Consider the following 14,140-nt stretch of genomic DNA (forward strand, 5'->3'; position numbering starts at 1 on the left):
CTAGTGGTTGCAACAAACTGCAAAGAATATGAGGTCCATAATGGACAAATTACCAGCAGGTACTTTTGTTCTATAGAGCATCCTGTGGCAAATAGTTCCACAATTTATTAAACGTTGTGTGAAATGCCTTTTCCTTTGTTTTAAGCATGTTTAAGTGGTATTTCCCTTTGTTACCTCCCTTGTTTTGTTTCTGTGGAAATCTGGTAAATATCCTCTCTTCAGGCTTTGCATAGTTTTCGAACATTAGGCGTATTTTTGAAGGTGTCAGTTATATCTTCTGTTGTTAGTTTCCCTTCCAAGTTTATTCCTGTTTGAAAACTACACCTTTCAGCATACTTACTGCTCCTACTGCTACCTTTTCTTGTTATACTATGTCTTTGGGTAGGACGGCCACAACAGCATTATTCAGATATTAAAAACCATTGGAAGTGTGAAATTTTTCTGTGAAAATGTTTATTTACATACTTGTTTGGACCATCTTTAAAAGACTTGTCTAGTTGGTATTTATGCAACGCTGTCATTAAAGCAGTAATCAAGAAAGGGCTCAACTTTGGAATTAATATTTAATTGCTTCTGTAGAACATTGCTCATGTATCATTTGTTGTGTTTCTTTGACAGGAACAGAATGGTTCCTTTATTTTCTGTTGGGGAACCATGATAACGAACCTGTAGTTAAGTGTTCATGAACACTTTTTCATTGCTTCTATCTGACCAAGTGTTCAAATTTGAACTTTTTATTTTATTTTGTTTGTGTGTAAAGTCTAGCTTTTCAGTACTTACAGACTTAGTCACTAGAAAGATTTGGGATATTTCTAGAAAATAAAAGTAAATAAAAAGCATAGAATATTTTTTATTGTTCTGTCTAGAAGATATGGACATGATTTTGAAATGCAATGAATGAGATGCAGTCAGATCCTGGAAACACAGAGGTGTTTCTCACTTAAGGATCCCACCTGGGTCCCTCAGCTATGAGCCCTGGCTTCAGTGAAAGAATATACTCCCAGGAAATGAGGCAAGGAGAAATCTAAGCAGTCTGCGAGGTGAAAGTACTCCTTTACAGTCACCTTTTCCTCTTCTAATTCACTGTACCATTCTAGGTCAGCAAAATTTCGGCTCTACCTTATCCTATTATACAAAAAGCCCCTCTCAGTTTTGACCAAGTAAGGATGACAGTGGCTAAATAAATACTGGAGGCTCAACACAAAGCCCTGGCTGCATCTTGAGAACATTTTGGGATAAAACATCTAAGCAGAGGACAGATGAAACAGGCAGGCTGGATGGTTGAGGAACTAGGACTGCATATGGGTTGCATTGTCGAAAACCTGTTTTCCTTTTGGTCTGGAGAAAGTGTAATCTCTTCTGCAGTGGGAAGGGAGAATAAGTTATACCACCACTAAATGTATCCATTCTCTGTATATCAAGTGGGAGTCTTGTCAGAGTGTTACATAACAAATGATGGAAAAAATACAGAATTTTAGGAAATCAGCTTTTTGTGAAGAAGAATTTAGGAGATCTGTCTTAATAAGCAGCACTAATAACATGAGGGATATAACTTACTCTCTGGGAAACTCCTTCCAATCAGTGTCATGGGTGCAGAAAATTACCAGCCTAGGATTCACAGTCTGAGACAATTCTTGTGCTGTCTGTAGTCTGTAGGCTCTTGCTGTATTTACCATTTGTATTTGAAAAGTCTGGAGGGGTAGGATTTCTGAGTCCTGCACTACAAGTCTACTGTGGAGACTTTGATATTTGGAATATGCACTGTTAGCTGAATTACTTGTCAGTAGCAGTGTAGGGGGAAGGGCAACATCTTCTCTTTTCTTGCCTTGACTATGTATGATTTAGAAGTGATGTTCAGATTAGAAGGGTGGCTTCTGCTGGTAACATGACATAATGAATGAATCATATCTACCTTTTGGCTAATAGACGACAACTAGTTCGACTTTGACCTCATAATAAAAGGACTTTTTGTTGGACTTTGCTTGCCCCGAATAAGGAAGTAGTCCATCAAGAACACAATCTTTTTCTAATGGTTTTATACTGCAGAGATTTTCCTGTCTTTTTTAGGGGACTGGGGGGGTTTAAATATAACAAGAACTGTAAAAAATTATTTGTTACTTCACTGGAATCTGAGTCAGGTAAAGCTTTAGAGAGAGAGAATGAAATAATCTTTCTTTGGGCAAAGAAGAAAATATTTAGGTACTCACAGAGCAATGAATTTCATCAGTACTATGGAGCTATTTTTATCTGTTAGAATTGTCAATTTAACTTCAGACATAACCTGAATTTAAAATATTTACAATTAAAATTAAAACAGTACTGTGTCTATTTTCTTCACAGGTTTGCTGGTCCTCTGATATATTTCAGAATGCCGCTGGTAAAAAGGAACATAGACCCCAGGCACTTGTGCCACACAGCTCTGCCCCGAGGCATCAAGAATGAATTGGAATGTGTCACAAATATCTCCTTGGCAAATATAATCAGACAACTGAGTAGCCTAAGTAAGTACATTGTCTTAATAGCTATATTTAGAACTAATGTATTTTACAGTCACAGTGCTTGAAGTACAAACACTTTCTCAAATTCTCAGTAGAAAATTTTTACTGGGTCTGGAATGCAGTGCCTTTGTGAGTAGTGTCTAGCATGGACGTCAGTGAAAGAAAACTAGGACCTTTTCTAGCAGCATGTCTTAACGCACTTCATCCATATATTTCTGTTATCAATGGAATATGACAGGAAAAGATGGCTGGTAATTAATGAAGTCAGTAAATGTTTACCTTAGAGCAGTTCTTGAGTAGGGAATATGACTTAATGAGAAATATATCACTGGTTGCTTAATTCTCTCAGCTTAAACCCTTGGTCATGTTGTGGTCATTCAGGAAAAAAGAGTTGTCTTTTGAAATAGTAAACTCAGAAATGTAATCATTATATGGTATTTAAAATAGTTAAAGATTTTCTTCTTCTTCCTCTGTCAGCAATTGCACCATTGGTGCACTTGAGAGGAGTGAATACCTCTTGAGCTCTGAAACTCTGAAGGAGTTCTGCTGACAAGGCTGATTTCTGGCTTGTTTTTTCCTTAAGTTACAGCAACTTAATAAGTTGTCAGATGAACCAGCATCATCACATTTTGAATTTCCAATACTACAAGTGCTTTTCAACCTCTAGGACATTACTAAAACTACCAACACATTAAATATTTAAATGTGCATATATATGCATCTACAATGTAAAAAGTCTTTCAGCTCCATCATTTTCTTAGAGTTACAAGTGATGTAGCCTAATTGGTTGATTAGATTGATTTAATTACTGGTTTGATTATGTGCTGTATGGTGAGTCTGTTGTGGCAGCCTTTCAAAGCCATTAGGTGGAAGATTTAATTGAGGACACTGAATTATGGAATTGAAACAGGAATGCTTACAGACATAAATATGAACATTATTAATATAGCTGCAGCAACAAAGGAAAATAACTATTTGAATACTTTTCAGTGAACCAAGAGCATATCATATCTGGATGCAGTATATGATCACCATCTGTGATTTTGCTTCATTCTGCCAAAAGCCCTTCCCACACTAGCTGCTCCCTTTCCACGCCACTCTTATTAATGTTGTATTATTTTATTTTAGTTTGCTTGTTTTAAAAATTCTCACTTGATTATAAGCTTCATCTGGGAGAATTTGCTTTTGTAGGTGGCATGCCAAATATGTATTTGGCATTTTCATTTGAAAGTATTATTTGACCCTAAAAAAACCCAACAGTAACTTCTAACTCAACATCATGGTCTCAGATTGACCTGTTGAGATTCAGCTGCCTTTGCTATGTTTTCTTCGTATACAGCTCTTACATCTGATGTTGTATGTACTGCTGCTTATGAGCAGGTCAGGATTAAGCAATACTAGAACAGCAAGGATTCAATTAAGGAAGAAAAGAAGAAATGAAGAATATCCATTGAATGCTCATACATTTGTTATATGGTTTGCCTAACATATAGGACAGAGAAACACTTGCAAGGGAATGTAACCATAATTGTGTATAACTCCTCTTTGTAAAAGCAATGTGGTTCTTCCCTGACACATGCATTCATGTGTTTATACCAAGTTTTTAATCTGATACTGTGTGTTTTTTCAACAAAAAAAAACTTAACTTTTTTTCCTACAATTAAAATGGAACATGTTTTGCAGAACAGTCCTTATTTCTCAGCAGTGCTAAGGACTCTTCTTTCAAAATGGAGATCATGTTACAAAGGTTTGGGTACTCATGAAAGTATTTTGTTCCAGGATTCTTTTAGCTTTTCTGCCTATTTATGTTAGGAGTAATACAAATTCAAAAATATCCAGGAGTTCTGGAATAGGAATTTTGTGTCTCACGTTTAAATCCGAATAACAAGTCTTCACTTGGTGTGTCACTTTTAGGGGTGTGCAGTGAGGTCTGCTGACATGCAGATAAATTTTAGTAGCCTGTGAGTCACAGCCAGCAGACATGGTTTTGCAGCAGTCCCCTGGCAACCAGCTTCTCTGCAGTCCTTCCCTTTTTGTTTTCCATGGATAATGTGTATATTTGAGAATCAGTTGTAGATGAAATGAGACTTTACTCTGAGGGTGGAAACTGAGAGCTCTTGTAGGGTTTCATTTCCTTTAAAGTAAAGCTGCTTTTGCTGGTAAAGTTATGCAAATTTAAATTAATGGTCTTTGACCTGATTAGCAATCAGTCATCTCTGCCTCTAAGATTTTTCATTTACTGACCCTCAAATAGAGGATCAGTCTTCTGCCATTATAGTTGTGATTCTCATGACCAGGCAGTCTTAACCTTTCTTTTGATGTGATATGGATAAAGAGTGTTCTCATGGAATTGGAGTCTCCAGTACTCTAAACAGTACCTAAAATCATTATTGAGGAAAAATCAGCATAGAGTTTTGTCAAATGAGTCATTGGATCTCCATTCTTGGAGATATTAACAACTCAACTGGATTAGCCAAGCAGCTGGATCTAATTGGATCTGCTTTGCACAGGGTGTTGGACTAGGTGACTTCTGGAGGGCTTTTAACCTGAACAGGGTTGTGTTTCTGTGATCTTGGATACTACAGTTAAATAGGATATACAAGCAGAAAAAATACCTATGAAATGACAGGAATTCTGTTTTCCTGTGTTTCAGTATAATATTGAAAAAGCTTTACATCAGTGTGTCAGTGATAACTATCATGTGTCTCCGTAAAAATTATCAAACCTTTCATAACCTATTTGATGTCTTGCTTCTAATTGTTCAGTTTGAGAATTTTTTGACCTTTAAAAGAAGTAGAGATGAAAGGACAAAATATTTATTTCTGCTTTGAGTGATAGTCCTTGCCTTTGTCCCTGGAGCATGAAAACACATCAGTCTATCTTGATACAACATACAAAATTGGCAGTAAGTAATTTTTTCCCCCTGTCTATTCCCAGTCTTCTCTTACTTCATAAAAGGATCTGTTTTCTGACAGCTTTTCTTAGCACCATGGCAGAACAGAAACTCTCTGGACAACAGCAACAGCTGTCTTAGTTTCCTAGCCATTTTTTCCTATATTTCTTGCTTTCTAACAGTATCTGCTTTGAGGAAGTGCTTACCTATTGTTTGCAGCAATATTGCACATACATTAGCACTCCAGTTCTCTATACACTGGTGCATGTCAGCCCTAAACATTCCCGCATACATGAAACACAAGTGATAGCATTGTGCAGCTGTGCCATTGTTGGAAGGCGATTAAATAGTTCTCTTGTGTGAATGTAGCCTCCTCATTTTGTTCACAGCTATTGACCAATCTTGTTTTTCCTTTTATTCAGCTCTTCCATGGACACAGAATCTTGGTACCACATAAGAAACCTGACTGATGGGGTTTGTTCACAGCCCCGGTCTCTGACACCTCCATCTAGGGAGGAGAACATTTCACTTTTTGTGTATGTGCCTTTAAATGAATATTTGCATTGCAGGCATTCAGACTAGGCCTTTCATTCAATCATAGCAAGATGTCATTCCTCATTTTTTCTTTTACTTCTGCATAATCAAAGATAATGCTGCATAATTCTGCTAAGATGGAGCGCCTTCTATATTAGTGGAAACAGTTTTCACTTAACATTGAACCTTTTTTAGCCTTTTCCCTCCTTCTATCTTTTCTGTGTAGTATATCTATTTTTACCATGTTCTTCTAATTCTTTCTTTTCCTTGCCCCTTATTTTTCAGGAGTGAAAGCCTGACTTTGGAGCAAATTATTTCTCCTTATTTTTTCTTCTCAGACAGGCTTAACTTTTTTTCTTATGTTTTGCTTATGCCTTCTCCAAAAGCATTCATCTTAAGAGAAGCACTTTTATCTTGTGAGAAATACTTTCTCAGTTCAGGAAAACCTTTGGTTTGTCATGGCTTAATGTGTTAACATTAAGTAAATGGGAAATATTTCTCCAGAAATACTTAGCCACAAGGTATTAAGACTGCAACTAATTTTTAGAACCAGGCCTACTGAGCTCAAAGACCAGCCTCTCTCTTCCCCCTGTGTGGACAACATCTTAAGCACATGGTAAGGTTCCTGCATGCTGAATGATTGGAATTAAGTCCTTTCCACTTACTGCAGCTAGAGCTTCAGTCAGTATTCCAGAAACAGCAGAATCCCTGTGTTGCATCTTGCCCTGCCCATCCTCCTTCTCAGTGTGTTCAGGAGGACATTCATTGGGAATTTTCTTCATTAGTCACTCCTCTTAATTCATTATTATTACAATTGCAGGAAATACAAGATAAAGTATTCTTGTGCACAAGGGGTAAGAAAACGGATGCACTTAAAAACTAAAGCCTAACTGCACTTGAGAGGATCCCATCCTCTCAAAATCTTCCATCTGATTTCTTGATATCTTTGCAGCAGTGGCAATGTGATGCTGTTTTGTGTCCATCCCGAATGGTTATGAGAGGATGAGCAAGGTGTCAGTAAAGTTTCATTGAAAGCAACTAGGTGTTAGCAGAAAAAAGTCCCACCTGTCATTAATTCCTTGCCTACATAAAGCAGTGAATTCGGGTTATGTTAGAAATGAAAGGAAGAGCAAGACTTCCCTGTGAAATGATCACTAGCACTGCTACTTTGCACATAAATTCAGCTCTCAGCAGTCTCTTTCACAGATTTCTGAATACATGATGGTAATCTCAGCTAGTTTACTTGATATTGTCCTCAGTGGGTGGTAACAAATGATACCTCAGACTTGTATGGCTGAAGATTTTTGAAGACTGATTTGTTCCTTTTGGATGTCAACAAGAAGTGTCAGACCTGGTCTCCATAAGGCCTTTAACAAAGTTTATTTGATACTTTTGATGCCCTGGTCAGGTTGTCTGATAAACATCTGGTTCAATTTTCCTGGCTAAAGGAATCAAGTTGTCTCCTCAGTACTCTGATACTCCTACTATAATCCTTGTGGACTGCCCTCACACTTTGATAATGAAAGTTTCTAATTAGCATCAGTGCTATGTATTTAGTATGTCATTTTTCAGAGCTTGCTCAGCCATAACCAGTGAAGTTCCCAAGGATCTACCAAGGTTCTTACCTCCAAGTTGAGTCTCCTAGCTCTTAGTCTGCTTCCTAATTACTGAGCTGTGAGATCTTGATGAGAAAAAAGCCCAGACTTTCAAACTCAGATACATCTCATTTTTTTCTAAAAAATAAATTATGTAGTGAAGATGTGAAGCTGAATCAACAAGCTATGGATATGTCAAATTACGTCAGAAATAATGGAGGAGGAAAAATACATTAATAGACTTAGAATATCTTTACTGTTTTGCTTTTTCCAGGAACCTTGGTTATATATTGTGAGTGGCTTATGTGGTAACTAATTATCCTGAGAGAATATTTTCTAATAAACACACTATATTGTGTAGAAAGGAACCATTCAGTAGTGAATAATGTAATTTTACATAGTGTAAGTATATTGGGAAGGGGTTGGGCAGTGGGACATGACAGGTTTTACAGCTACTCATGTTCTGCCCTTTACTTTTTAGAAATTATAGTAGACAAAAATATTGTATAGTGTGTGAACAGGAATTCAGTAATAGAAATCAAGGAATGATAGTGTATACGTTGGTAACAGACTAAATTCTAAGCTTGTTCTTTGAGATGTTTTACTAATTTATACATATTTTTTTTAAATTGCCAAACTCATATTTTTAAACTAATATTATTCTGGGGTTTGTGTAATTCAATATAGCAACATATTTACTATTTTAATATCAAATAGTAATATTAATTTTAGCGACATAGGCCTTCATTATACTTTGTACTTAATAACACCTCCAAATATTTAATATATTATGTATTTTTATAATTTCGTTCAATGATAAATGTGTTGGATTAGATTTTAGGTTTGTAAATGTTAAAATATGCAAACACACACACACACACACCACTGAGCCCCAGAAGTCTGATAGATGACTTAAGGCTAAGTTAATTAAGATCAGTACTTCTGGCAAGATTGAACAATTGTAATTTTGAATGTCCTGCTTGCTGCATCTTGCATTGGCCTGAGTTTTACCAGTCATCCTCTTGAATTTCAAAACATGATGCTGGTTTATGGCACTGAGCACTGTGCATGGTCAATGTGCTCATCCAGGTAGCTCCATCAAATTCAGACCATATTTCACAAAGGTTGCCAATGCCATAACTGCTCTGCAGGATGCTGCTTCAGGCTGGGATGCAGTTAAAGGGTTTGGAACTCTTTTTCTTTAACAATGCAGAAGGATAGTAAAGAAGTGACTTCTTCTACAAGTCCTGGTTCAGGACTCATGTCCCACTCATTGTCTGAGAGCCTGTAACCAAATCTGTTGGTAACTGATCTAGTGTTGCAAAATGATTAATTTAAATGGCCTTTCCTATTGAGAATGCCAGAGTTCAGGTGGATTTAAGGACTAGAGTTTTGAGAGGACTGCTAGTGTATGCCCTGATCCTTGGTGTGGTTCTAAGAATTTGAACAACACAATAATAAAGTCTTTGAAGACATCTCTTTGTCATGCTTTATTTAATTAGCCTGAAACACTGTCCAGAATCTGATGTGAAGGTTGTGGTTGACTTCAGTTCATCTGATACATACCCAGTCCCCCAGAACAAGACAAAAACCCCCCATTTCCTTTACCTTAGTATGTCTTCATTTTAGGGTGTTGGATAATTAGGAATTATTCATTTATGGATAGAAGCTAGGGAGGCTGGACAAATGCTTAAGAAATTATGGGAGGAAATTAGGAGATAAATTAGAAGGAACATTTGGTGAAAGCAAAGCACCATAAATATGATCAATATTTTTTTGACATTTTATGAACCATTGTACACTTATTGCCATGGTACTGAATGAAAATGGAGTGGATGATACAGGTTTCTGTGATTTTAATTTTTTTAAAAATGAGGAAGGCAGTAAGCAGTATAATTTTTACTCTATTTTTTTAGTAGCTACTAGCTACTGTTCTGTTTTCAGCTCAAGTCTGTTTCAAAAGTCAGAAAAATAATTGGTCAAAAAGCTATCAAAGTACATGCATGTTATTGAGGGGAGGAAGGACAGGACATTGTTTCCAAGACATTTTATTTGTCACAAAAAAGGATACTGACTGACACCAGAGAGAGCTGCATTCTTCTATCGTTTTCTTACTGAAGGTTTAATTCTTACTGAAGGTGATCAAAGCCCTTTGATCCATGAAGAAAAGTTATAAAAATAATAATAAGGTGAATAATAAATTCCTTAATTAAAACTCAATAATAATGTATCCTCTTATTTAATTTTTTTTTAAGTGCTCTGTTAAAACAAATAAATTCCAAGCAGGTTTTGCAAATACAGTAAAATAAGCTATTCACAGACATTGAATTAATTTAATTGCAGAAGTCTATATTGTTATTTAATTTAGTAGGCCAACAAGACCACTGATCTTTCTGATCTGGTATTATGTATCCAACTGTGAGCAGGATCCTAAGGTGTTAATATTTTAATTGTCATAGTGAACTGTAATTCTCTTTGTTGTACTGTGTGAAACAAGTGTAGAGTTTTTCAGCAGGCTCATAGTATTGTAAATTTTCTGAACTGTTAATTATACTTTGGAATATTCATTGTATAATGGAATTAATTTTGCTTTCTTACTCTTTTGACATATTACCTATAAATTATGTAGAATGAGATCAGCTTTGTTTACTAATGTGCTTTTTTCTCATACTTTCTTTTACTTATTTGAGTTTGTGGCACTATGTTAGTATTATCACCTGTAATAGTGTCTTTTGAAATCCATCCAAACTGAAGATAGATTCCTATAGAATACACAGAGATGGCAACACAAATACCAGATTACGTGTGTTATGTACGTATTTATACATTTACAAATAGTATTCTTTGGAATAGTAGTTGTACTTTTCACAAAAAGCAAACATTTTGCTTTGCTAGAGGAAGCATTTGGTTAAATATACCTCTGCCTAAATAAAGAGACCACCAACACACAGGTAGGTGGAGACATCATGGTTGGCACACCATTGCAAACACGACAGGTTGTCTTTAATGTATTTCCCATTTGAGGATTAGTGTTCATAAGCGTAGGCAAATTATTCCTTGAAGTATTTTGTGGCTGTATGCAACGTAATGAAAAGATTTCCAAGACAGATTATTTGCAATTGGAGCTCATTAATGAGGTAGATGAATTTTAATCCTGATTAAATGATACAGATAAAAATTTAGCCTCAAAATATACCTATGAAAGGGAAGTTACTGGATTTTAAAGCCCTGTCCCTAAATTAATTTTTGATTCAATACATGAAGTTTTATATTTTATTTTAATTTTGGTTTGTATGTCTCTGAATGTTATGTGAGTTATGTAATTAAAATTAATATATTGGAACATATTATCTGGAATGCATTTTTTTTAGTATCTGCATATTAAAACTTCAGTCTTGTTCTTAGTGGATCACGTTTATAAGTAATTTCACTTGCTTCAGGTACAGGTTGAAGAACATAAACTTTTCTGAGTTTTAAGACTTATATTAGAAAGTCTTAGGTGAGTTGCCAGCCGAGAAGACTTTTACTAATTTTCCATCTATATTTTTCTGTGGACTTATGCTATGAGACAAAGGTTCTCAGAATGGGAATACTTTTGATCTGCCTCTCACTATAGCTATCAATAGTTGCTCCAAGAATGAGAGCAAGGCAGCATGTAGGATATTCCTACTCATCTCCCTGCTTCCAGCATTTTTCAGCCTGGAAGCCTCTCCAACCAGATGAGGTTTGTCTGTATTTCCTAAACACTAGGAAATCCTAGTGTGTTTCTTTTTCATGACTTTGTATCATTGGCAAACTTTGATGTTGTTTTTTTCCAAGTAATTTACATATATCTTAAATAACATCAGCATAGAAACTTAGTAAAATTCACCTTTCTCGACTGTGAAGACTAGTGATTTACTCCTATGCCTTGTCTTCTACCTTTTGAGGAATTATTTGTCTGTGCCATTTCTTTTGTATGCCCCATCTGTTAAGTTTTCCCCAAACCATTTGATTAAGGACTTTCTAAACTCTCTTGGAAATCTCAGTAGATCATAGCTCTCTATCCATGTGTTTCTAAACCATTTAGAGAGTTCCCTTTACAGAAGCTGTGCTGCCTCTTCTGTCATGAGTCATCCTGATGTCTGCTAATTCAGCTTTTCATAATGATCTATACTAATTTGTATGGATGTCAGGCTTATGGGTCTGTAGCTCTCAAGCTCTCAAGATGTTCCACGAAAAAAATTTGAACCTTGTTGTTGAGTGTTTCAGTCTGTATGAGGAGATTTACAATTGTTCCTAATATTTGCTGATCATTTTGTTCATTTAGTTTTGTAATTTTTATATAGTCCCTTCAATTTCTTTGAGCCTCCTACAATGAGTTCTGGCATCAGGGTCTCTTCAGTTCCTTTCCATGGACACCAGTGGGAAGTGTTAAATTAGCTTGTCCCCAGGGGTCTTGTCTTCTCTGTATTCCTTTATATTTTCATTGCCAGTCAGCTCTGCAGACTCCCTGGCAGACTTTCTTATTCCTCATGTCTTTGAAGGAATATTTATTGTTAGTCTGCTAGTTGTTCCTCTTCTGTTTTCATCTTATGTACATTTCTTCTGATATCCTCTTTTATATTCTATTGTTTATAGTCATGCTGCTTTTCTATTGCTGTTACCTTATTCTTAATAAATGGTACGTGCTGGTCTTGTGCTTACTACACAGCATCTTTAAGTAGTTTCCACAGTACCTGTAGGAATTTAATTTTTGTTCTGTTGATGTGTTTATATAAAAATGTCCTCGTTTTTATGTATACTTCCAGATGTATTGCTCACCAAAGGCAGAATTTCCACAGCTATCCTTTCCTTTTATACCTGCCAGAACAGGTATAAACCTGAGTGCAAAGCAGGTAGTTAGAAATTTGTGAGATTTATACTTCCAAAACCAACATAAATGCACAAACAGTTCATGAATTACGTATGCTCAGTATCATAGATGGTTTTGAAAGCTTTCACATTGTATTTCAGAAGTGTGGCTACACATTCTTCTGTGTAGTCTGGTGAGGTTTTTCCAGTGACTTTGGCAGACTAAAATGGAGTCTTGAGAGCATTAGAAGCAGTATGTGGAGTATTCTGTAGAAAAGAAACTCATTACTGATCCTTTTCTGATAGTATTTGTATCTCCTGCTCTTTTGTCCTAAAAGTATGATGTCTATTGATGTGAACAAAGGAGGTTTTTTTGGTTGTTTGGGGTTTTTTTTACTTCAGTGTAAATGGGTTGGGTACTAGAATTTTGATCCTTCAAAGCAGGATTTATTATTTTAGTGTGTATTTTTGAATAGGCTGCTTCCAATTTACCTAGATGTGAATATCTTCCTTTTTTTGTGAAGTTCCCTGTACAGCAGGAGTGGAAGCTGTGCTTCATTTTGACAACAGTGTTGAGATAAATTCAAAGATTAGTTATTGCTCAGACAGGAGCAGCTTCAGATGCTGGAAGTTGTCCTTCTAGAAATATCCAAGAAAACTGTGAAGTCTAGTTCCCTGCATATCAGCATAGTTAATAATTTTATAGCAGCTGAATATCTGTCCTGTAATGTATTAAATAATTTCATTTCTGATAAATAAATTGCATATTAAGTATTTAACTTCTATTTGCTTTTCTAAAGGACTCTTAATGGGCTCAGTAAGTACAGGTTGTTACAAGTGACACTCATGCATCTTAGAATTACTTAATTAAAACAGTAAGAAATCATTTGCCTGTCTTGTGGTATGCTTGAATTTTATTTTTTTTCTCCATGTTTCAGGTAAATATGCTGAAGATATATTTGGTGAACTTTTCAATGAAGCACACAGTTTCTCATTTAGAGTCAACTCCTTACAAGAACGTGTAGATCGTTTATCTGTCAGTGTTACACAACTCGATCCAAAGGAAGAGGAATGTAAGTTACCTCCTGCAGGAAGGATTTCTTATTTTGTCACTCAGACAGCACTGATAGGTGAAATGGAAATAATAGTTTAATAGTTTAAATCATATTTATAAGAGCACAGAGCAAAGCATCATAAGAAAGGTCCATTTCCATTTTTGCTACAGGTTTCTTTTATAGCCTTGAGCAGCTTTCTGAGCTCAGTATTTTCATGGTTACTGAATGATACTAAGGAATTTACATTAAAATGGCTACAGGAGTATCTGTCACTTCAGTAGTGTTATGTGTTTGGAATATTTGTAATACTATGTAATATTATGTGAATGCTTAGAGATAAGTCTATACACTTTTTAAAATCTTTCCACTAATTCTCATGGAAAGTAAGCATTTCTCCAAGTAGGATTTTTGCATTTAACTTGTACCATCTTACTTTCTGTATGACATTATAGTTGTATAGCGTCATTTATTGCTGCTGTATAACATCTTGGATTCTTTATAAATAACTTTAAGTATTGTAAATGTTAGCACTGAGGAAACAAGTACTCTCAAAAGTCATCAGCTCATGCCTGTAAGATAGAATTTGTATGGAATTTTTAAGGATGCCTAGGCTTTGTTTGACCACCTAATGCATAAATGCTGTGAAGCTCTTTTGCCTTCTTCAATATCTGCTGTTTGCAGATGGAACTGTGAAAAATCTTGTAACCCTAAACAATTTCGGATGTTCTAAAC

At 35.7% G+C, this 14,140-nt stretch overlaps 1 protein-coding gene across 4 annotated transcripts in view; it reads left to right on the forward strand.

The window, feature by feature from the left end:
• WASF1 (WASP family member 1) overlaps nucleotides 1–14,140 on the forward strand; it is an 86,908-nt gene that overhangs the window by 55,897 nt on the left and 16,871 nt on the right. For all 4 annotated transcript variants that reach the window (XM_014879293.2, XM_088161914.1, XM_088161912.1 and 1 more), the window contains exons 2-3: nucleotides 2,341–2,501; nucleotides 13,292–13,426. In XM_014879293.2, the coding sequence (XP_014734779.2) occupies nucleotides 2,369–2,501; nucleotides 13,292–13,426 (268 nt within the window). In that variant the 5' untranslated portion in view covers nucleotides 2,341–2,368. The remainder of the gene's footprint in view (nucleotides 1–2,340; nucleotides 2,502–13,291; nucleotides 13,427–14,140) is intronic.

The sequence above is a fragment of the Sturnus vulgaris genome, chromosome 3 (assembly GCF_052056855.1).
Source record: "Sturnus vulgaris isolate bStuVul1 chromosome 3, bStuVul1.hap1, whole genome shotgun sequence".
Classification (NCBI taxonomy): Eukaryota; Metazoa; Chordata; class Aves; order Passeriformes; family Sturnidae; genus Sturnus; species Sturnus vulgaris.